The sequence below is a fragment of the Sebastes fasciatus genome, chromosome 7, assembly GCF_043250625.1.
Source record: "Sebastes fasciatus isolate fSebFas1 chromosome 7, fSebFas1.pri, whole genome shotgun sequence".
Lineage (NCBI taxonomy): Eukaryota > Metazoa > Chordata > Actinopteri > Perciformes > Sebastidae > Sebastes > Sebastes fasciatus.
The window spans coordinates 13,543,106-13,568,555 of NC_133801.1; the positions used below are offsets into that span (position 1 = coordinate 13,543,106).

At 39.5% G+C, this 25,450-nt stretch overlaps 1 protein-coding gene and 1 long non-coding RNA gene across 3 annotated transcripts; one reads left to right on the forward strand and one right to left on the reverse strand.

Annotated features, from left to right (window-relative positions):
- The first annotated feature begins 245 nt into the window (after positions 1 to 245).
- scn2b (sodium channel, voltage-gated, type II, beta) lies at positions 246 to 20,676 on the forward strand. 2 transcript variants are annotated; one of them, XR_012594716.1, is made up of 6 exons: positions 247 to 484; positions 10,232 to 10,392; positions 10,501 to 10,717; positions 12,278 to 12,470; positions 15,781 to 15,849; positions 16,283 to 20,676. XR_012594716.1 is itself a non-coding variant. In XM_074641701.1 (5 exons), exons 1-5 carry the CDS (start codon positions 409 to 411, stop codon positions 16,311 to 16,313), a joined length of 678 nt encoding a protein of 225 aa, XP_074497802.1. In that variant the 5' UTR covers positions 246 to 408; the 3' UTR covers positions 16,314 to 20,676. The 2 variants fall into 2 exon arrangements, 1 of the variants encoding a protein (XP_074497802.1); XM_074641701.1 differs by lacking the exon at positions 15,781 to 15,849 and having other exon boundaries at positions 246 to 484.
- LOC141771432 (uncharacterized) lies at positions 5,704 to 25,063 on the reverse strand. The gene is made up of 3 exons (XR_012594717.1): positions 24,525 to 25,063; positions 6,341 to 6,855; positions 5,704 to 6,041 (listed from the first exon to the last, which is right to left on the reverse strand). It is a non-coding gene; the product is annotated as an uncharacterized LOC141771432 (long non-coding RNA).
- Between the last annotated feature and the right edge of the window lie 387 nt (positions 25,064 to 25,450).

The following is a 25,450-nucleotide window of genomic DNA, read 5'->3' on the forward strand; positions in this document are numbered from 1 at the left end:
ATTTAAATTAAAATGTGTTTTGGAACGCAGCCCCATGGTCACAATGACGTGTCCAATACATCTGTTTTTAATTTGTCTGCATATTCCTCTTTTTCAGCTCATGTGGTGCCCTTTTAGTATATTTATTATTGATTACAACATAATTTATTTACAACCTATATGTGATCCTCCATTTTATTTTTGTTCTCTCCCTGCCCTCCCTCCCTCCCTCCTACACCGACAACCATGAGATCAACCATCATAAGGCTACAGACACTGCCAGCTATGTCCTGCCTCTAAAAACCCACAAAGATACTGTTTTTTAGCATTTTAACTAGATCATTATTGCTTGCTTTTTTTTTAACGAATTGATATTTTTTTCTAGAGATTTAAAGCATCGTTTTTTTAATAATAAGAAAAGGAGAGAACATGTCTTCCCCCGTGCAGCAGAGGAGCTCTGGTGTTCAGCTGGTGAGCGCGGCGCTGCTGCTGCTCTCGCTCTCCGGTAAGAAAACAAACAAAACCAGCCAAACCGATCGATGCTCTGATACATTGATCAACGCGGATCAACAGTTCCGATGGGATGATGATGATGAGAGCGCCCGCAAAACCGCTCCATCTGTAGGCCTTTTATTATCCCACTGTGTGTGTGTGTGTGTGCAGAGAGAGAGGGAGATAATGGGTGTAATGTGAGATAATGTCGTTTAATTGTCATCCCAGTATTTACCCAGTTTGACAAAAGCCAGCCATTAAAAACCAGGTCTTAGTGGCTTTTAGCTAAACTGATTTAGGATCAGTTGTGCTTCTGTAATGACATATTTCCCCCAAACAGTCTCTGTTTATCCTCTTGTTGGCAGCTAAATGAGTGCCCTGGTGCACCACAGCCTCTAAACAGGATTATGATGCACTATATATAAATAAATATTGGCTCACACAGAAGGATGGTGTAGGCTACATAGGGCTCAGTGTTATGAGTGATGGACAGAAATAGGCCTTATAATATAATAAGGTGCTATCAATGTGCTGTTCATATTTTTAGACCTTGTTTTGAGTAGCAGACATATAATAAACCTGCTCATGGAGTCATCTATGTGATTTATATGAACACATGGAGGAGCAGATGTGAACAGTAGGATATCCAACCCAAACCGGTTCATGATAATTCACAGATCAAAAGCTACCAGATCAAAACACGCTTCCACACTGGTGAGTTCACACCCACAGCATCATCACTCCAACGTGAGGATGATCAGATAAAAACAGGTTTGCAAACAGAACTTCATCCTGTATTCCACAAGCCAATGTTGTGGTTGAGCTTGTATAACATGCTCCCCTTACTGCTGCTTACTTAGGCAATATTGAATGCAACAGTAAAGCCGCTTCTTGTCAGGGATAAATGTATACAACGTGCAATGTGTAGCCCACTATAGTAAAACTCAACAAATCCAAGCCAAGGCCAGGTTTTATGAGCCCATGCAGGACACAGGATGTGAGGTCATGGGGTCATCATGCAGGGAGAAATCATTCAGTTTTTTTTATGGTATATATATATATCAGTTAAGGAGAGGAAGTAGGGCTGGGCAATATGATGATATATATCATCAAAAAGATATAAAAATGTCTGTTATATATATATTTTTCCATATCATTTCTATTGCAATATAATCTTATAATTTAATTAAAAAACTGTTATGTTCATTTTGCACGCAAGTTCTTAAAATTTTCATTTGTCAAGTATTCACACAGGAGTATAAAAAATAGGCTTTACCATGTGGTTATTTTCATATAGACTCATCATCATTACCGAGATATGAAATGACCTATATTGTGTTAGAAGATTTTTGCCATATCGCCCAGCCCTATGAGGAAGGTTTTTTTATGGTAGAGGGAAGGGGTTGAATTGTCATCTGAATGAGTAGTTATTGCTTGAATGGTTATTTACACAACGAGTCACTGAAGATAGTTTTTTCCATAAAGTAAAAATAATGGAGGGAGTGGCATTCATATTTAAAAAAAGAAAAAAAGAAGTTTGTTCAGTTTCATGAAAAATCTTATTTTCATATAATTTCACCATTTCCTTGTCACTTTAAAACCATTCTGAAATGTTTGAGTGAGAGTGAGGAAATCCCGAGGGACAACAGAGCTGAATTTTGTCTTCAAATTGTCCTTTTGTCTTCTCGTCTCATCAAATGTTGCACTTCAGTGGTTTGGAAATTACATAGGGGGAACTCACCCGAGTGTATTTTTGGATGGTGTCAGCACCCTTTTGCTGTTTCACCTATGCCAACTGAAAGTAGATACCCAAAAGTTTCCTGCTGCTGGGGAGCGTGTTGCATGGAGATGGATGCAGGCTATGCTAAAGGAAAACATGAAAGAATACTGCATTCCTCTTTAATACTCATTTACTTTGCGTTTTAATTGTCCAAATGAAAATATTGTATCAAATACATCTTACATAGGCCTATGACTTTGAAATACCCCCACGAATCAAAAACTAAATTGTGTTAAATTCTCAGATATCTGAACCATGTATATCCACAGTTTAGAGACGTTAGGTGCTTCATGTGCTGAGTGCCAGATGTGGTAGCACACCCAGAGCTCGCCCATGAAAACAACTAAGTTTAGTAAAGGAAGTGCTGCAAAAGAAACGTTTTACCCACTGATCAAGCATATTATGTTGACTCCTTTCCCGTAAACACTCACATTTGTCACTCAGTAATGCTGCTTTATAGTTATACAGCTATTTTTACAATTGTCGTGTGCTGCCTTTCAGAAGAACACCGACTGCAGTCTAGGCTAACGACAAGTTTGTCAGTATTGGACTTCTGAAACTGCTGCAGTTTCCCACCAATATTCTTTCTGCCCATCAGTGTTTTACCTTTATTCAGTTGCAGTTCCTGTAGAGAGGCACTAGAGGGCAGCAGCACACCAAAAAGAAAAGGCATCTACTCATAATGCACTGGTATGGACTTCAGTACAGAAGCATCAAATTACCACTTTTCAGTCAAAACTTTAATGTAGCAGCAATGTGTTTTGTTTTCTACGCAAAAACAAAATTCCTAAATGATAACTGCTACAAACGGTAGCCTTGTAAATGTAAAGCGCCTGTCTAATAAACAGGAAATCCCCCAAGCAGAGCCTTTAAAAATCAAATGAAAATAAAAGAAATAAAAAAAAGACTTCCCATGCTGTCACAAAACATAGTTTTGCATTTAGGAAACCTCATTTTCCATTAAACTGCCTTCCTTTACCAATGATATATTAATGAATATTAGCTTTGTTTTGGTTCTGAATAATTATTTTTGCATGAAACATTTTAACATTTTATGACTCCGTGTTTGTCACAGTCATCATGACATGATTTATTATTAATAGACAAAGTGTAATTTTATCCTTGAAACATTGTTATCCAAGTGACATAGATCCTACAATTATGTCATAGCCTACAACTAATTATGAAGTAAAATTCTTAAGATACCCTGTGGAGCAACTGGCATCGCAAGATTTTACAAAAGGAAATCCTGATTTTGCATCGTGACATCCAACAAGCGTTGCCAAAGACCTGACAATGTAGCAAGTCCTTGGTTGTTGATAAAAGTAAAGAAAGTTACATAAAATTGAATGCCCTTGTACCATTTATATTACAATAAACCCTTAATTTACCTTCACTTTTATACTTTTCCTGTATTGAATCAGTTTGTTTTTGTGCGGTCCTACTGTATAAGAATGAAGGCTATCCCATGGCATCTTTGCAACACAGTATTAGAAGCTTCATCAATGTTTCTAATGCAGGACAAAACCAAATGAGTTAAAGAAATCAATTTAGAAAGAACATTTGAAAGTGTAGGACAGCTGCTGATGTTAAGATTGAGCCAGTGTTTCTCTTCAGATTCCTGTCCAGAAGCTGTAAATTAGTTTGAACAGTGATCTGAAATTTAACTGATCTAAAACATGAGACTAATGCTTAACACCACCACCATCCAAAACGTTGTCAGTCTGTGTACTTGCATGTTTCTGTGTTTTTGTGTACATCTGCTGTAGACTCCATTCAAACGCTATAAAGTTTCAGCGTACTGTATCTTAAAGCAGCCAGACTTTGCGACTCGATTATAAGTGGACGTGACTGTCAATAATACATAAGAGTGAAAGAGTGAAAGAGTGGAGGAGGGGAGAGGAGGACGAGGAATAGAAAGTACCTTTTAACTCTTATCTCCATCCGGTCAATATTTTCCATGTATGGGATTTAATGGTAGAGTATATGGGCTTGTGCACTTCCAATGCCTGCAGCGCTGCAGTGAGATAAGGTCAATATATTGGATAATACGTTCCTGTCTGTGCTAATATTATCATACAAAGATGCAGCAGGCTTTCTGTTTATTACTTTATAGGGTTCTGATTGCTATCCCTGTCTAGTCATGACATAATCAGACAAAAGCTTCTCCGTTCAACAGGACTCTCCAGGGCTTGCTGTTATATTTGTGTTGTGAGCTGCATTGACTGCTGACACCTGAGCGTAGAGTGCTGCGGTGTGCAGGATGCAGTGTAACTTTTTCCAAGGCAGGGGTCACTATAGAGCTGAGTCCTGCAGTAAAGAACACAAATGAATCAAAACTTAAAGGGCCAGTGTGTAACATTTAGGGGGATCTATTGGCAGAAATGGAATATTAATAAGTATGTTTTCTTTAGTGTATAATCACCTGAAAATAAGAATTGTTGTGTCTTTGTCACCTTAGAATGAGCCGTTTATATCTACATACGGAGCGGGTTCTCTCCACGGAGCCGGCCACCATGTTTCTACTGTAGCCCAGAACGGACAAACCGCTGTGTTAACTTTTCCTGCTTGGGCTGGAGTCGATAACGTTACTCGCTCCAAAGCGTCACTCGAGCGTCAGCCGCCGGGAAACAAGACACGGGAAACCTTTGTTGGTCTTGAGGAGCTGCAGCATTTATTCCTGCACAGACTGCAACCTCCACTGTACATTCGCTTAATATTCTCGAAGCTAAACTAACTTATTTTTCTTCTCCATTAGCTCACCTTTTTGCTCACACACATTTGCCGCCGCTCTCTCTCTTGCTTCACCACTCACTTCCCACGTACACACAAACACTCTATAAATGACCTACGCTACTCTAGATAGGGCCGTTCATGTTTTTGCGTCAGCCACCATAGTTCTTCTACACGCTTGGCACACTGGATAGATTTCAGTCTGCAACCTCACCGCTAGATGTTGCTAGATGTTGCTAGATGTTGTTAAATCCTACACACAATTAAGTAGTTGTATAGTGACACCAATGTCCCTTTAGTGTTGGGAGGCAAAAGCATAAAAAATGGTAACACTTGACCCAAAAACTGCTCCGTGCTGGCTGAGCGACACTGACCCATCGCCTACTGCCGTCTTCAAAATACCAAATGGTCAATTTGTAACACTTATCTCACACAAGCAAGTGTGCCGATGCCAAGCAGCAGCAGAAGTGGAAACCAAGCGAGTAACAAATAACGTCTGGCCCCACTAACAGCAGCTTGGAATTGAATAATTGTTTTTACCAGCAACCAATCTATGTGGGATCAGATCTGACGTTATAGTCAAACTCCTCATGATGCCATCACTTTTAAGCCAATATCGCCCTGAGGAATTTACAAGTGCTCCCAGTTAAAGTGCTTTGTTGAGGCTTTGTGGTGAACCCTAAGGAGATGGGGATCAGAGGCCAGCTCCGCCTAAAAAAGTCGGGGCTCTCACTGAAGCGGCCGAAAGCAGCAGCCACTGGCTTTAGCTAAAGACAAAGAGACCCAACTTGGGCAACAATCTGAAGGACACTATAGTGTTGCATATAGAGAGTTGGCTCCTATTGAAAAAACGTTCAAAAAGGAAGGTGCAGTTGATAACCCTAAAGTGTCAACACACTCAAGACCAGCATTTACTCCATCAAACCACTCGGGACCAGCACCTCTTATACCTTAAATCTAGTCACAACCACCTTCAACACCAAAACACGTTAGTGGTGCTACTTTTAGGGATTGTACAACTCAGTCCTAGTAAATGATCATCATGAAAGTGTAGAGCCTCTAAGGGCGTTTTCACAAGCCATAGTCCGTTTGACTAGTCTGAATCAGAGTGATTTTTTTAGTTTTTTTCTATTTAGTCTGGTTCGGTTTCACAGTGCACAAATTTATGAAGTGGACCGAATAAAAAAAAATGCTGAGGGGCGTGTACAAAGGAACAAATTTATCTTTTTCGTCTTAAGAGCTGCCACTTCTACGCAGGGCATCAGAGACTTTGACATATTGCTGTTTTTTCACTCTGACTGATCTACTGCTCACAAATCCTTTCTCCTCCAGTTTATCTGAAATTAATTTATAAACATTGCTATATTTGCTGACTTTATTGATCATATGCTGTATGTTCTCTTCGGCCCACATGTCAAGCAAACATCAGACTTCAACAGAAGTCCAAGTCAGTCCACTCCCGATCATGTTAACCTGTTGTTTACCTGTGTCCACAAATGCCCGCACAGGCAGCCTACGTTTCGGTTCGCTTGGAACGGTCCGAGACCACCTCTCGGAAACGGTCTCGCACAGGTTATTCTGGTCCGCACAAGAGTGCGATTACTGCGTTCACAAAAGTCCAAACGAACCTCACCACAGTTTGTTTAAAACGGACTGGATGTTGTCTTGTGAAAGCGCCCTAAATACTTAACCACCGCCCTTTGTGCCCTTAAAGCAGCTTTAAATCACTTTTAGAAGAGACCTTCAAAGGATGTCTGTGGTTTTGTCAAGTTGGTCCTCAGCGGATTTCAACTCTGAAAAGCTTCGTCCATGCCATCCCACAGATGCCTTTATTGGATTGAGATCTGGAGGCGGGAGAGTTTAGGCTAGTCCTGAAAAAGACAAAATTCACTGTTAGTGAAACTTTCCATCCTTCCTGCTCAGATAAGTTGTGGTGCCTCTCTGACCCTTAGCTAGCCATACAGTAGCTTTTTTTATCCTTTTTTTCTTTTCAAATACAAATTGGATCACTGTGAGGTTGTCATTACTATTCTTGTGGAAAATATAGTACATTCTTTAAGAGGTTTTCATACCAGAAACAGGTAACAAATGGCAGTACCATCTGTACTTTTACCTATCAATGAGGCAGGCAGACAGGCTTTCCCCTCTATTGAATTCTGTTGTAAATAGGTTTATGGTCATATGTACAACCTAATGAAAAGGTGGTAACATAGAAGTTGGATAAGAGGAAGGAGGAGTACACAGGAAAGATGATGTAACAGATCTACCTACGTTTTACCTTTTTCCTGCATTGACCTTGTGAGGAGGGAACAATGGAGGTAAACAGAAGAGAGAGAATGCAGTGAGGGAGTACTGTAAAGTGAAGATGGAAAGAAACAGAAAAACTGTAATTTTGATTGTATATAGTTGTGGGGTCGGACAGATGAGGTAGTAAGAAAGAGGTGGTAGAAGATGGGAGAGGAAGGAAAGGAGGGGCGGGAGGGAGGGAGGGAGGGAGGAGTCGCATGAGGCTGCTCCACTGCAGTATTTCATCTGGTAGCTAGATTCTCTCTCTGTCTCTGCATCTGCCTCTTTCTCACTAGCCACGGGACTGCTGAGTCAGCAGGATCCTGTATCAAACTGTATTTCTCACACCGAGTATCTGCGTACGAGTTGTAGCAGCAGGCACATACATGTACGCAGTGCCTACGTGTGTGTGTGTGTGCGTGTGTGTGTGTGTGTGTGTCCGTATGGGTCAGTATGCAGGGATGACATTGACATAGCACAGCTTGCATGCTTAGCTCACTGCTGACAATGCACACCTTGTAGGAGGTTGTGTGTGTGCATGCGTGACGTGTGTGTGTGTGTGTGTGTGTGTGTGTGTGTGTGTGTGTGTGTGTGTGTGTGTGTGTGTGTATTAGGAAGAGAGAGAATGTGTTTGTGTGTGTGCGTGTGTGTAAGTAAATTATACATACGGACGATGGGTGGGAAATGTAGAAAGTGCATGTGTGTGAGTGTGTGGTGCAGAGAGGCAGGCCTGTGGAGTGGTGCAGCAGCAGTGGGAAGGGTGCCAGAAACACCCGACTGCAGAGGAAAGAATGGTGCAGAGTCCCTTCACACAGGCACGCACACACACACACTCACTCACACACACACAAACACACACATACTGAGAGAGAGAGAAGCACAGATTCTGTCTGGGGAGTGGAAGCCCATACTGAGATGTAATGTTAGGAGGGAGGAGGAAACTTGAGGATACTAAACGATACTTTAATTTCATTTTGAGCTACATTTATGTGCAGTTATATGCTTTTTACTTTCATTTTAGAATATTAGATTCAAGACACTTCCTAAAGCGTCTTAGTGGAGCAGTCTGAGCATGTATATAATATAGTTTCTAGATACTACTGTACAAGTATCATGATCATGATAGTCAAAAAAAAAGGTTTTTGTTGTCTTTAAGTGTTCCATACATTATGCTGTTCTGCCATCCCTCCTGATAACTTACTCAACTGCAATGACTGGAATAACTCTGAATGCACTTCACACAATACATTAAACATCTAATCAAGAAAAAAAAGCCTCATTGTGTATACCGTGCTGCAGTTTGTTTATAGCCTAACGTTAGCTTTTTTACTTCTGCATTTACACTTCAAAAATCATAAAAGTGGTGTTTATTTGTGGAGATTATCTTGCTTAACAAAACGTGTAAATATCCTAAACGTTTGTTTGCCACAGAGCTTATTTTCTGCAATACTCCCAAAACCCAATGGAAATATCCCATTGTCTTTTTGTCTAGGGAACCAGGGCGATGCTAAGATCCTAGTTGGTCTACAAAAATACGTCATCCCTGGAGCACTCTCTGAGGGGAAATAAATACAAATAACAACTTTAAAGCTGAGATTCCTGTTTCCACATGGATGTCACCATCTGCAGCAGCAATAGATAACTGAAATAATGCCTCAGCAAAAAATAGTGGAGTTATTGTGGAAGCCTGCTTTGCTCTGTCAAGAGAAAATGTAATATGTATAGTAAATACATCTATGATGTACTGTAGAGACTTATGCTGTAGACTTAAATGGATCAAACAAACATGTTGGGAGACACCACTTTCTGTGCGCTCTCTATGCTCTTTAACAGACTTCACTGGAATTGTTAATATAGCAGGCATATTGCTTGATCTACAATCGCTTTGCGGGACACATTTCCTCACATTTAAATCTGGTCTGTGAGTTGAGGAATTCACATCAAATGACTGTCTGCCTGAAAGACAGCGCTCTCCAGATGGAGTGCAGAAGAAGAGTCAGCAGTTGCATGGAATAAACACTCCTCACTACATACTGGCAAGTTGAAACTGCTGAGTTGCACTTTTTTGTTGTTCAGTGTTCTACGAAAATTCTCTGTTTATTTTACGGTTAAACACGGTAACCGGGATGATAACTACAGTGTACAACAAATCATCCATGTGGGCTTGTTTTACTGAACATAATGCTGACTTTAGCACCTTTGACTAGTAACGAGCATTTTGACATGAAACCTCAGTTCAACTACTTAAAACAGATTTACTTTCAGCATATAGATTTTACCAGAAAAAGACTGAATATCAACTGAAAAATTAAATATCGTCCTATACCAAATTTTGTGTATTGAATGTTGAAATTGAAATTGATTCAACTCTTTCAATCCTTACAGCTCATATGTTTTATTGTTATTGGGAGGGATGCACCGATCTGACTTTTTCAGTCCCGATAGCGATACCTGGGCCTTGGGTATCAGCCTATACTGAGTACCGATCCGATACCAGTGTTTAATTCATAAGCTCTAATGCTTCGCTGTGTGGAAGTGACTGGGATCATTATTTTATGTGTAAGCCAACATCAGGCTTCAGGCTAAACATTGCTTTCTTAACTTTGTAAAACAAAATGTAACATAAATATACAGATATAAATTGACTGAATTGTTATTTATCGAAATGATAAATCGTACACAAGAAACTTGGCAATACATCTTCAAAATGAACTGGAATTACATTTCAAGTGTAAACTTTTTTAATGCAGCAACAAAATGGTCAAAACTTGAACAGGAATTCAAACACCAGTATATATTGTATATAGCATATGAGCATATCATTGAATAGATTGGCCTCATTCTCACTTATATCCGATCCAGCTCAGTATCGGCCCGATATCCGATTTGGTAATGGTGCATCCCTAGTTGTTGGTGCTAGCATTATTAACACATTAACACCGTTGTTGTTTTCATTCTCAGGTTGTTCGAGCATGGATGTGCTCGTGCCCAATAGCATCAATGCACTGAATGGAACAACTGTCAAAATCCCCTGCACATTTAATTCCTGCTATAAGATGGACCCTGCCAAGTTTGTCATGAACTGGACCTACCAAGAATCACTTAATGACACAGAAGAGATGGTAAAATGTCTCTCCTTTATGCTTAAGACAACTACATCGACAACTACAGGTGCCTACATCTTAAAAGCCTGTTATGAACACTCTCTCTCTCTCTCTTTTTCTCCATAGTTTATGATATACCATAAGAAAAAAGGAATGATAGCTCTGCGTTCGGACCGGTTTGGAGAGAGGGTCATGTTTGGCGGGAACCTGGATAAGAATGACCTGTCAATCACCCTGTCAGATGTTCAAATCGAGGATGAGGGGATTTACAACTGCTATGTGATAAACCCCCCGGACCGCATCCACGGAAGAGGTGCCATAACGCTCAATGTTGTCACCGAACGTAAGATACTAACCCAACAGCCTCTGAGCATACCAAACGGTATTGTGTATAAATCCTAACCCTTGCCTCAAAGATACACTACCTGATTTTGTTTTCGCTCACAACTGCATCCATTAAAACCTTCAAATTCACCGCCGGCTTCCAAACCTACATGCACTATTCAGTGCTAAACCAAAATCAGGAAGTGTATTTTCAAGGGAGAGTGCTACTATAAAATAACTTTCCTTGTGTCAAGTGTTGGCTGGATTTTGCTGTCAGGGATATTACGTAGAGCTGCAAGAGCATGACAATGTTTCACTAACCCATTTGTGCCAAAAGACTATAATTTAGTATGATCAGGAAAAATGGCAGAAAATTTTTCTGATCGGTCAAAAGTCTTGAAATTTGGTGCGAACATACTTTAGGCAAGATTCTTTTTAGATCACATGAAAAATCACTCTTTTATTGATAGTCGAAGTCAGGATTTTTTGAAAGATTTGGGGAAAAAAAGGTTAACATTGTTTTTATTAAATGTTTTTCCTATGACTTTTTTCACACTGCATATACATGCATATCTTTAATATTCAACTTGTTATGAGTTCATAGATACCAAATACTTGATTGTGCTCCTTTCTGAGATACAGCCGTTTTCTTATCATACTATATATATCTAGTATTTGGGCACATGGGAGTTGTGTTTTTCTTCCTAAAATATAATGGAGTCTATTGCAGAAACAGTAGTCCCGTGTGCCCAAATATTAGATATAGTATGATCAGAAAAACTCACTTTTCATCTTAGGCAAGCCCAGGAAACTTCCACCAAAGAAAGTAAAAATCAGTTGCATGCACAAATGGGATAATCTTATTCATTATTTCACAAATATGAAAAAGCACATTTTGAACAAACCATTCATCAGTGTAATTTGAAACAAATCTATCCAGTTCTTTCCATTATTGGTCTACATTAGACATGTATACCACTTGCCTCAGACTGAGGGTCAAGAGGTTGGTGGGACCAGCTACATTGCAAGCTGAAAGCTCATAATTATCTTTTACAGTTGCACCCAAATATAGTCTAAAAACAAATGGACAAAATGTATTACCATATTTTGACAAACAGAATCCAGAATCTGGACTTATTAATGACCTTTCTTCTCAATGTGATATACTGTATGTGTTGTGTAAAGTGATCATCATTTGCTTGTGTTTTACAGTAGACTGAGCTCTCTCTGCCACTGTTCTTTCAGGATAAATGCCATATAGTAATCATATATAACAAACTGTGCGTGTGCATGCATGTGTGTGTGTGTGTTTCCTGGAGGTGAGGACCTCCTGGTGATGACTCAGCTTTTTACTTATTAAAGACCAACAAGAGGTTGAACTTCCCTCAGCATCTCTTTCGCACCCACCCACACACACACACACACACACACACACAGACATATATGACCCAGGCTAACTCAGCAGCACTTTCTTTCTTTCCACTCTGTTTAATCAGTCCAGTAAAGCTTTTAGCCAGCATTGCACTTGTCTCCATCCTTTGTCCACAAACTATTTAACCCTCTCCTCTCCTCTACCCAGTGCCCCCTCCGAGGGATTCGACCATCGCGGTGGCGATCGGGGCGTCAGTAGGTGGAGCATTAGCTCTGCTGATCCTTTCCATGGTAGTTTTGAAATGTCTTCGTCGACACCAGAAACAGGAACTGATTTCAGAGGAGAAGATGGAGGAGGAGGGCAAACTGGATGCTGAAGGTGTTGCGGAGGAGGGAACCAAGTAAGATATCTCACCATAACCTTCTTAATCTTAGTTAGTAAGCTAAGTAGCTGATTGACATGCCATCACTGTGTGATACTTATAAAAGACAAATCTTACTAATATGTGCCACTGCTGTATTAATGTTATGCCAAACTGGCATATCCCACTGAAGTGACACATCACTGATGTCCCACTGACAGATACCACTTCTTACATGAAACAATTTTTAAAAAAGAAAAAAAAAAACTTTAGCTAGCAAGCATTAATTGTCGTGTTTGTCCGCCAAAAGCTCTCACATAAATTGTCATTTTTATCCAATTTTAAACCACATTTTTATGCCACACAAACATTTTTAGATTCAGGTTGTTTTACCTATACTGTATGTGTGAACTAGGTAAACGTTTTTAGCCATCAGCCGCTTAGATCGTAAGTTATACAGTAAGTCTCCTGGTCGGGACAGGACGGGATGGGATTTCCTGCAAGCATCGGCTTATTTTTAGCATTGTGTTTTTTACACTATCAACATGCCCTCTGAAAAAACTGTCTGCTGCTCACACGCTCTAACAGAAAAGTTGCTAACCTCAAGAAAGATATTCATAGGCTCTCTGCGGAGCTGCAGAAGAAGGACTGTTACATCGACACGGTATAATAATATTTACTGGTTAGATCAGGTCTGGTTTCAAGTACTTTTCATAGTACAACAACAGCTCTTTTAAAAGTTGTTAATGGCATGAGGACCAATAGTGACAATTAAAAAAAAAACTCAGTCCTAATACTGCTGTGACCTATGCTCTCCATATGGCACTGTGGATCATTGGATCCTGCTGGAAAGGCTAAGAAACTGGGTGGGTCTGTCTGTCACAAAGGTTGCCATTTTCCAACTCATAAATATGCAAACTGACTCAGAGAAACTCGTACATGCATGCATTTGTTATGAGCAGGCTAGATTCTGCAATTCTCTGTTTATGGTTCTTACAAACAAAACAATCCATATATTGCAATTTATCCGGGACTCGAGTTCTAACCAGGACAAAAAGATCAGACCATATAACTCCAGTCCTCAGAAACCTTCATTGTTTACCTTTTTGTTTTCAGAATACAATTCAAAATCCTCCTTTTGGTTTACAAAGCGCTGGCTGGTCTAGTTCCACAGTACATCTCAAACATGCAGCCAGTTTGTAACCCCAGCGGGTCTCTCAGGTCACAAGGTGGAAATGTCCTCCACGTGCCCTGAGCACTTTCTAAGTCTTGTGAGATGGCTTTCAAAATGTATGCACCTAAGAATGGAAGAGTTAGTTTGTCTTAGACATTGTGTTTTAAATCCAAACTAAACGTAGCGTAGCGTGGTCAAGGCATTATGCTTTCGGTTGTCTGTCCATCCGGACGGACGTACGTACGTCAGGTGCTTTCTCGTGAACACATTGTTCCGGAGATAATTTGGTACAAACATCCACTTGGACTCAAGGATGACCTGATTATAATTTGGTGGTCAAAGGTCAAGGTCACTGTGACCTCACAAAACACGTTTTTCGCCATAACTCAAGAATTCATATGCTAATTATGACAATTTCACACAAATAAAGTCTAACGAGATAAACTGATGAAGTGATGACATTTTGGACCGAGATTGATGTAAACTGCAACTTGACTGGTTGGCGGAGGCATGCAACCACAAGGTGGTAATTGTAGTTATGAGTATTGCCTTTGTGTATGGATGATATCTCTGTTTATTTGCACATTTTTGCAGCTTTTTTGTTGTTTTGTTTTTATGTAAAGCACTCTGAGCTGTTTTTGTATGATATGACACAAATACATTTGAATTGAATGGAATGAACACCATAGCTACTCACTGTAATGTGCTGACTACAAAGTTTAAAATACAAGTCAATTATATGGCTTGTTTTTCAAACTTTGTCAGATTTCCACAGGCTATGCTCGTTGCCTTGCTAGCTTAGCCACCACAAAATTATGAGTGTAAAAATCACAGTTACATGGTTATCTTCCAGTATGTTATGACATTAGCTATAAATCGCATTTTCATGTGGCATACAGCAGCAGCAATGCAGTGGCATACTGTATGGCACTACGAAATGTTGCTGTAAATGGCTTCTGCCAATGGAAAGTGTGTTGTGTCGTTTATAAATGACATATGCCAGTAGAACAGCAGCGATTTACCAACAGTCATCAGCGACGTACCACTAGGAATGGACATATGCTACTGAATTAAGAGTTGTATACCAGTAAGCACTTTGTGATCCTTCATTCAACCCAAGCACATGTTTACTCCCATATTCTTGTGCCCTTAAAGCCTAAATTCTACAACCCAGACCACGAGTCATGAGGCTTAATTTCATATCTTTCTTCAGTTTGGACTAGTCAATAGTACATATCTCAAAATCGAAACACACAAATCTACTCTTATTCCCAAAATCACTTTATGCTGGGATGCAGTGTAATGAAAACACACAGGTTTTAAGCCTATTTTGAAAAGTGTTAAAGTGCAGGTTTACAGCATATGTTGTATCTACCCAAGTCCTGGTATGTACAACAGTTTTTGTCCAAAATATTATTTGTACAAAATTAAAGACACACCGCTCAGACATAACTGTGTCTATGGCTTAAGCCAGTGGTTCCTAACCTGGGGTCTATATATATATATATATATATACGAAAATACTTAAAAGGATATATTTTTTTGCTACTTAGTAACAAAATATTCTGCTTCAATCCATATTTGTTGGCGTTTAGCCTTTCAAAAACAACATTTTCACTACGGTCAAAAACCTATTTGCTCTCCCGCTTGATGCACACAAATGGAGGCCCGCACCTGTATTAACGGGACGGTCTACGAGCAATAAAACAATATCATAAATTACATTTATTTAACCACAATGACAAAAATTCTATTTCAGCTCTAACACCATTATAGTAAATGTCATTGTCGTCACAAAAAAAAGGTCAAATTGTGTATCTGCATTCACTTTGCGAATCCATCAAGACGGCATCAAACTGACAAGTTCTATTCATTAAAGAAAGTTGATTTAATAAAAAACTACTAACTCATTTAATACACTGAATCATTTTATTCAAATTTAGGTTTTTATTTGAGGATTTGTAATTTATTTTAGGGTGATGACGTCGGGGGGGCTCAGCTTTTCTTACAAGTAAGGGGGGGCTTCAAGGAAAATGTGTTGGGAACCACTGGCTTAAGCACTTTTACTACTATAACTCCTTCTCTCCAATGATTGGATTACAAACCTCAAACCTTCTCCCTCTATTGAATAAGAAGCTAACCTTTTGTTGGGCATCTCTTCACTTATATCTATAGACAACCATAGCTGAGTCATCCGATTGAACCAGCGGCCTGTGGATCTCTCAACACCCAACACCTCCTCTGGTAAATACCTGCTCATATCAGCCAATCTGGACTGTTGTTTTTGTCTGTCATGAACGCCATGTCTGCTGTAGAATTTGACCTGGACAGTATGGAGAAAAATATGAAATACAACTAATTCAAAAATGCTCTATAGCAAACAGAACCAGAACCTATACTTATGCTCAATAAATTAACTTAGTAGTCCGATCTCTGTCAAAAGAGGACTGTGCTGTGGATATGCGGTGTCCTCAAAAGTGTTAAAAATAAGTATGTATACAGTACTGTGTGTGTGCATGTATGCAAGCGTGCATGTTTCTTTGTGTGTGTCTTGCCCCAGATCTCACTACCTGCTGGCTTTATCTCTAGAGAATCTTATTTATTGGGGCGTCTACCAAGAATATTACCAGCTTAGGTTAAAATATTGTTCATTCTCTGTTCCTCTCTTTTCTTTCAGACATGTGCACCCTCTTCCTGAAGATCTATAGTAACCACTGCTTGAATCATCTTCAACTGATACTTCCATCCCTTCTGCATGTGTGTGTGTGTGTGTGTGTGTGTGTGTGAGTGTGTGAGTGTGTGTGTGTGTGTGTGTATGTGTACTGAATGTGTCTATGTGTGCGTGCGTATTTCTATATGTCTGTGTGAGATGTGTCTTTTTTCCTTGAAATAAGTCAGGGAACACTTTTCTGCAACCTAACTGCTAAACATATATTACTTTATTCATAGCTATACAAGTCAACATCAGTGGCATTAGAAGTCCATCTCATAATAGTTATTTGCATTTTCATATAGGACACACTATAGGACAGGATAGGGCTGGGCGGTATGAACTCAAATTTGTACCACAGTATAGTTTGAAGATGGAGAGAGTAACAATATCACAGCATCACAATATTTAATTTTATTGGGAAGTTAAATCTATTATTAATGAACTATTAATAACATTAACAGTGGTTGTGGAGGCAGTTGTGATACTGCAAATCCAGTGTCTGTCAACATTGCCTTAAAGCCATGTCGGTCAACTGCCTGTATATTGGGCCCCGTGTCTTAACAAACATGCACATTTAGAGCATTCTGAAACATTCCTCATACCTTTGGAGCTTTTTCTTGCAAAAACTATTGCCCTGCATAGTCAACAGAATCTGGTCCTGGTACTCAGCTCAATCAACCCGATCTAACGTGTATAAATAGCACAACATTACAAGGACATTCCGCTTGTCATGGCGCATTTTAGGCTTTTCGCATGTCTTCTATACACCACGCAACAAAACTACGGTAACGTCCGCGGTTAAGTTTAGGCAACAAAACCACTCACTTAGGTTTAGGCCACAAAATCACTGAGTTAGGCTTAGGAAAAACATCATGGTTTGTCTTAAAATAAGTATGTAAACTAAGTAAAATACATACAGAAACAACTAACATATGGAAAACACACCACAAACATCATTAAAAAACATGTGACAAACGTTATTAACTAACGTAACTTACAAAGACCGGTCTCGAACACCAGTCTCCTGAGTTTGTTCGACCCATCCACCTCCCCTCTTGCCTGCCATAAGCAGTCTTTTCTTGCTTTTTATTCAACGTCAGTAACTTTAAGCATAGCATTTTTACCCGGATGCGTTTACATTGCAGTCAATACAAGTACAGACTACATACCGTACAAATGACACGCCAAAAGTAAGAAAGGCGTTCTTATTGCATGTTATATGCCTTGCACATTATCGTGTCATTCATACGCCTTTTTCGGGCGAACGGGCTGACTCAGTAGACCTTTTTCACGGCAGACATTTTCACTCATCATAGCAGGAAAAGCACAGGTGTTACTAATAACATTCACAATGGCTTTGTTCAAATCAAGTGCCCCAATAAGTCATGACAGTAGGCTAGCTGTGTTTTTTGCAATTTGAAGATGTGAAAATTATAGTCCCATGACATTACCGCTGTAACACAAAATGATGATGATTTATAAGTGTCTGAAGTTTCCATTTACTCTCACTCACCACTCACGATAGAATAAACAATCAAATGGCTATTATACCGGGAGTACTGAATGAACAAGGGAGCGATTTCAGTGAGCCAGCATGAACAATATCAGATCCTCTGAAACTGAAGCACCTAAATGGAACCCAGTCATCATTATGTTATTATTTCCACCTGTGATTTTTCTATTATGTCACATAAATGTTAATTAAGCTAAATGTTTTCCAATAATCTTTTCATCGTTTGGTCCTGCCTCTGTCTTCTCTCTGTCTTTGTTTCTCCATCCACTTTTGTTAGTGTGCAAAAAGTGTTGTTTTAGTGTAAAAAGGGAGCGGTAGGCTCATGTTTTTATTGGTCTGTTGGTGCACTGATTAACATGCAGTGAGTTCAATGTACATTAAATACTGTGACTTAAAATAATTTAGTACTAATACGAACAGCATATCCAAAATTTTTATATTTCTACTGAATGTCATTACTGGTTATACCGTCCACCCCTATGACAGAAACGTCTGCATCCATCTAGAGGAATGATATGTTAGTGTGCCTGAATACAGAGGTTCTAGTAGCAGGCAGGCAGTCTGTTATTTACAGGGTTAAAATGAGTCTTAGTATTAGGCCATACAAGACATACAATATCTATGACTGCAATACATTGTGCAATTATTTGCACACACTGCATAGGGACAATTGTCAGCGACAGTGTTGAGTTCTCCTCTCAGAATTCTTCCCTACAATACAAATAAAGCTATAAGAAGTATGTTGTTAGAGATATATAAAGTGAAGTGAATTATTGTTGACTACATGACAGCATCTTTGTCAACGTCAAAAACATATCAGAGACGATTTAATGTGAATAATTCATGTTGGTGTCAAACATTATTAATATTTATGGTAGGAATTATTGCCCAAACAGAAGATTACACACAGAGAAAGCTATACAGTAACCCTCACCATGACCCATATCACACACAGATAAGAGTTGACTGCCATTTATAGTCATTACTATAAGAAATAACACCAAATGATCCAAATTAAACTGTAAGATGATTGTTCTCATGACTGACAGAGAAGAGCTTACTGATTTTAGCAACTGTATGCATGTTAAGTGTACTATACTGCCATGAGTGAATGTCAAACAGTGCATATCAAAAAGAAAAATATTATAATAAAGTAAGAAACTTAATTCTGCTATGTTAAGTTTCCCAGGAAACCCCAGAGATGTGAGTCATTCTATGTAGCAATCAGGTGGCGCCATTTATCAAATATAATACCTGGATTTTATTTGGATTTTATTGATACATGCATATATATATTTTTATTTTTTTTCTTGCCTCTTTATTCTATTTTATTTTATTTGCACACACATAAAACTTCATAAAATCCAGATAATAAAAAATGCATGCTCATTTCATTTATGAAGTCTCAGAGGTATTTAGTTGCACATAGATGAGTTTCATCTGCCTCCTGTAAAATATCAAGAAACAATCCAACTTTCAATATTTCATATTTTGAAAACAATTTCCATACACATAAAAATGTGATTTTATTCTAACTCCAACTGGAGTCAAACTGGAGCCCTGTTTTATAGAGATTTTAAAAAAACTTTAACTTTAACTGAGCCATTGCACCTCTATAAAAACACATTTTAGTGCGTATTTTAAAGCGGATTAATATATAATAAAGTTATACAAGTTTTATAACTTAGTCTCCAAAGTAATTCCTTTACCTCAACAGTGATAATTAAAACGATATATATATATATATATATATATATATTGTTTTGCACATCAACACATTTATGCCAATGCAATTATAATCAGTTTAATTATTGGAGAGCATGCAGATAGAATGGACATGAGGACAACATATAAAGCTCACTTTAATAAAATGGAATATAGGAATGTGGAGCTGTTGTTATGGAAACATGGCATGGTGATTGTATGGTTAAAAGTGTAATTATTTGATCATGTCTTTGGTTGGAGCACCTTACATGTTAAAAACATATATTATCTCTGTAAGATCACTATTTAATGTCCACTTTTACATGTTGCATTACGTGAGCTTTGTTAATCTCTGAATGTTTTAACTATGTTGTGGCATTAGGCCTGTAATGTCTCCTGCTGGTTAGCTGTGTCTTCCAGATGTTAGACAGTGGTTGGTGCTTCCAAATCTGGTGGCTTGGCCAGTACTTGGCTTCTGACATTGTTAAAAAAAAAAAAAACTGTGTACAGGTCTGTATTTAGGCCTATTACTTAATTATGGATTTTATTATTTATGATTTTATAATTATAGGTGATGTATTGCGTAATCAATATGGTCATTTAACACAATCATGCTGTGAAGAACAACAATAAAAAGGTGATTTATTGATATTTTTTAAATAGTTGGCAAAATGCATATAACTGCAGAGTTCTTTGGTTGGGAGAGCCCTATCTGTCACACTCCCTGGGACGCCGCTGTCTGTGTGTGATCATGCATATAGTTTACCTTGCAGGGTTTGTGTGGTCGACCCATAAGGTGATGACACATTAACATTTGGGGCAAATTTATAGTGCAGTTTTTAAACCAGGAAGGTTTTGTTGGCAATATGAAGTCATATACATTACTGTATATTGTATATACTGTATTTCTCAGTCAGAAACAAAAATGAAACAAACAAAAACATTAATACCGTATCATGTACTAGACACATCTCATTGTGCATCACTGTTAAGCATCTCTGGCCATGAGTTTGCCCTGAATAGTTGCTCTTGTACCACTTTAAATGTTAGTGAACACCAAACTAATGCTTGCACTGTGCTGCCTCTGAACAAGCAGCTGTCATTACATTATGTATTTTAAATAAAGATGAGGAAAATGTCACAGTTTTTTTGTACTTTCTTGCCCATTATCATTATACCCTGCTTATCCTGTTCAAGCCTTTCCCAGCTTACATTGGTGAAGAAACAGGGCGCACCACAGTCTACCACCAGTCTATCACAGGGCTGACACCTGTAGACAGACAATCATTTACAGCTACAGGCGATTTACTGTAGAGTACTCACAGCATGTCTTTGCACTGTGGAAGGAAACCGACAAAGACATGGGGATACATGCAAATCCACTCTGAAAAGGCCACAGCAAGTCTCTAGCAGGGGCCCAGCTGACCGGTGGATCCAAACCCTGATATCAGAATATAAGAGTTTTGACTGCCCCACAGTCATGTGCTATGTCTTTGACACTACAACAGCTCAGGTATTGTATGTAGGCATTTGGCGTGCAATAAGATGATTGTCCATAGTTAATCGTGATTAATCGCACATTTTTTATCTGTTCAAAATGTACCTTAAAGGGAGATTTGTCAAGTATTTAATACTCTTATCGACACGGGAGTTGGAAAATATATTTGCTTTATGCTAATTTATGTATATATTTATTATTGGAAATCAATTAACAACACAAAACAATGACAAATATTGTCCAGAAACCCTCACAGGTACTGCATTTAGCATAAAAATATGCTCAAATCATAACATGGCAAACTCAAGCCCAACCGTCAACAACAGCTGTCAGTGTGTCAGTGTGCTGACTTGACTATGACTTGCCCCAAAACTCCATGTGATTCTCATAAAGTGGGCATGTCTGTAAAGGGGAGACTCGTGGGTACCTATAGAACCCATTTTCATTCCCATATTTTGAAGTCAGAGGTCAAGGGACCCCTTTGAAAATGGCCATGCCAGTTTTTCCTCGCCAAAATTTTGCGTAAGTTTGGAGCGTTACTAAGCTTCCTTCGCGACAAGCTAGTATGACATGGTTGGTACCAATGGATTCCTTATGTTTTTCTAGTTTCATATGATGCCAGTATCTTCACTCTAGCTCTGAGCCCACTACAACCTAAAAATTGCAAGTTGCATTAATGCGTTAAAGAAGTGGCAGTAAAAAAAAAACAATTTGCATTACCGCGTTGCCACCGCTCTCTCTCTCTGTCTCTCTCTCCGCCCCTCACCAGAGTGGTCGCTTGTGTCAGGCACTGAGGGGGCGTGTCAACGAGCTGGAGGCGGAGCTTGCAGAGCAGAGCCACCTGAGGCTGCAGGCTGCAGGAGAGAGCGAGTTGGCGGAGCTGGACGACCTGCGGAGGGTCCGAGAGGACACGGAGAAGGAGCAGCGGAGCCTGACCGAGATAGAGAGTAAGGCTGGACACCTGTCACTTTAGCTGCAAGATTCTTGGTCACATTATCACATTATTATATGATTCAGAAAGATGTCAATCACATCAAAATAGTTTGTAATCACTGAAGCTTTCTTTGTTCTTCTTCTTTCTTTCATTTTTTTTTGTTTAGTCTGACAAATCCCACCCATTTGGCAATGACTTTATGTTAAGCTACAACAAGCTCTAAAAGTGTTTGTGTTCCACAATACCTGCCGTGTCCTACTTATCCAGAACAAGGGACGTTATACACATCAGCACATTTAACGTACAGTGAAGACTTTCTTCTCTCCATGACTCAACTTAGAAGTGTTGACTGCAGATATTTAAAAGTTGTAGTAAACATGATAGCTACTCTTGTTGTCACTTAATTGCTGTGAGTATTAGAGGAATTGTCTGATGCTCTGATCAAAATAAGACCAGAAATTTAAGAACACTTAGTGCTTTAATATCTAAAACAGTGAGTCAAAGCGAAAGGACGGAGAGAAGTAGAGGTCGTAACATGATTTACCTGCAGTGTTCCTCACCTAGGGCCAGTTGCATAAAGAAAGACCTAGTCTTTGTCTTAAATATAACTTAAAGTCAGACTTGCTATAGACATTTAAATTTACCTGCTGCATAAAGCTTCTCTATGAGTAACAAATGTAAGACTGACTTAGCCTGTTGCGCAATTCATTATGGGTGAAATAAGACACTTTACAGAAGAAGAAAAAATTGGCGGATGCTACAGCGACAAGTATGTGAGAAAATAACAAAAGGTAAACAGCATAAATCCAACGGTCGTTACAACTGTTAAAGATCTTCAGAGACTATGGATAAATAGTTGAAATAGTTAGCTAGAAGTTAGCTAAAAGGTAAACAGATGAAATAGTTTGCTAAAAGTGACTGCAATGTAAACACATCTGCGTAAAGATGCTATGCTCAGAGCTAGTGATGTAGAATAAAAATAAAAAAAAATAAAAAGAAAGACGTCTTATGGCGAGCGGGAAGGGAGGTGGATGTGCGCAATAAACACAGGACATTTTACCAGCAGACCGGTGTTTTGTTATGTAAGTGATGTTAGTGAGGTGTTTTTTTGTGACGTGTTTTCCATACTTATGTTACGTGGTTTCCGTACGTATTTAACTTTGTTTAAATACTTACTTTAAAGCCCAACTATAATGCTTTTCCTAAACCTAAGTAAGTGGTTTTGTTGCCTAAATCTAAATGCGGACCGTATTTTTGTTGCGTGGTGTACAAATGACACGCAAAAAGCTTAAAATGCATCCTCATGACATGCGTAATGTCCTTGTAATGTCATGCTATTTATATGCCTTTCCGTGAGACTGATGTGAGCAATAACCGGACTCAAACCCAGAGAAGCCAAGCAGTACTCTGATCTCATCAGGCAGGACAGCCTGGAGCTGCTCCACTGAGATTCAGCCAGAGGTGACTTTGTGAATGTACACTATGTATTTTCAGCTTTTGGAGACAAACTACAGCCCAGACCAAAAAACAGCCCTGCATGCATTTGAGTAATTGATCCATGAGTTTGAAGGTTGACACCAAAACAGTGCAAGGCCGTTTATAATACTATTAAACGGGATTTTACAAATCTGGAAAAATTACCGAAGCCACAATCGTTTTATCTTTTATTGCGACAATCGCGAGGCAATTCACCTAACGAAGCAATCTACTAGCTGTGCGTTTGAATGTATTTGATTGTCCGGTGCGTTGCATTGGGGTAACAGTTGAGCCTGGTTCAACTTTTTTTCCAAATGACCCTGCAGGTTTTTTTTGGCCAGAGTTCCTTTGCACCCCCACTGCGTCAGCCCAGTGGCCTCATTCCAATGAATGAAGGGGTCTGCGTTTTTTTCAGTGCTGTCGTTCGAATACGGCATAATAAATGTTTCACTGATAATCATCTTAGTTTACAACGTGTGTCACTTAAAAACAACCTTGGTGCTATAGTAAAATAGGCCACTGTACAGACAATTTGAGGCACAGAGTGAGAAAATAAATGTAATGCATCTATTTTTTTTAAGCCGCTGCACTATACGAATAGCTGAAATTAAGAATTTTAAAAAATCATTATACTACCCCCATAGATTGCGTAGTTTTCAACCTTTTAATAATCACATTCAAGAAACAACCATGGAAGTAAGTAATTAATAAATAAAAAAAAGTCAATAATGAAATTGACAGATTAGAAGATTATATGAAACTTTTCTTCTAGAAGACGACATGTATGATACTAAATAGGTGTATTTAAATGTTCTAGTTGCAGTTCCACTGCGCACACACACACTTACACACACACCAGCACACAGACTTTGCAGTCTTTTTTGTAGTTAAACCTATTCCACACCAAGCCAACGTCTTGCCGACATCAAGTAAATCACAGCAGTTTCAAACTAACTCCAAACCATGAGACCATATAAGACTGCAAGCCTCCAACACAAAATCTCCACCTTCCAAGAGGCCGGCTGCATGTTCTGCTCAGGTATGTACTGCAGACAGGCTCTTAACTTTAGACGGGACTCACCTTTTTGATGGTCCCTGTTCCCCACCGACTGACAGACTGACGGACGGACAGACATAAAAACAGGATCACAAACCGCGAGGACAAAACAGACAGGAAAAACAGTGGGAAGGGACGCAAAGAAGAAAAGCAGAGAGAGAGTTATAAGCATTCTGCAACAAAAAGGATGAAGAAAAGGTGAAGAAAAAGAGGAAGGACAGATGAAAAGGAGAGGTAGAGAGAGGCCCGCCTCCACTCAGGATGCTTTCTGAAATCTGCTCACTCACCGGCTGGTGCAAAGAGAGAAAGCGAGATAGGGAGAGGAAGGGGGAGGGGGGATAGAGTAGGTCGAAGTGAGGGGTGAGAGGAAGGTTAATCAGAGTGGGAGGTGAAAGAAGTGGGAAGATGAAGGTATGGAGAGAGAGAGAGAGAGGAGGAAGGAAGCCGGCTGAGAGCTCAGTGTCGCTCAGTAGCTTTGTTCGGACCGGCTCAGCTGTGTGGCTTCACTGCAGCATTTCGCTGCCTTGGCCGTCCCAGAAACAGATCCTCCACTCCCTCCTCCTACCCCCTCCCCCTCCTCCTCCTCCTCTCATCTCACCTCCCTCCTTTGCCTCCTGTCATCTCTCCCCCACCTTCCCTCCTTTCCCCCCCTTGAACTTCTCTTTTCCTCTCACCCCTCCTGATCCCCAACACTCTCCCCTCCTCTCATCAGTGTAATGTCCTCTTCTGCTCCTCCTTCCTTTTATACACCAAATCCAAGGTCACCCTGTCCAGAGGCAGGTGTGTCTGTGTGCGTGTGTGCTCACATGTGACTATGTATCGGTGCGCATATGCAAAGACGCATGTTTGCATTTCACTCTCCCTCTCATATACACATGTGTATTTCTGTATAAACCTCTCCATCGACAAATGTATCTACGTGTAGCTTGCCGCATTAAGGTGTGTATCCC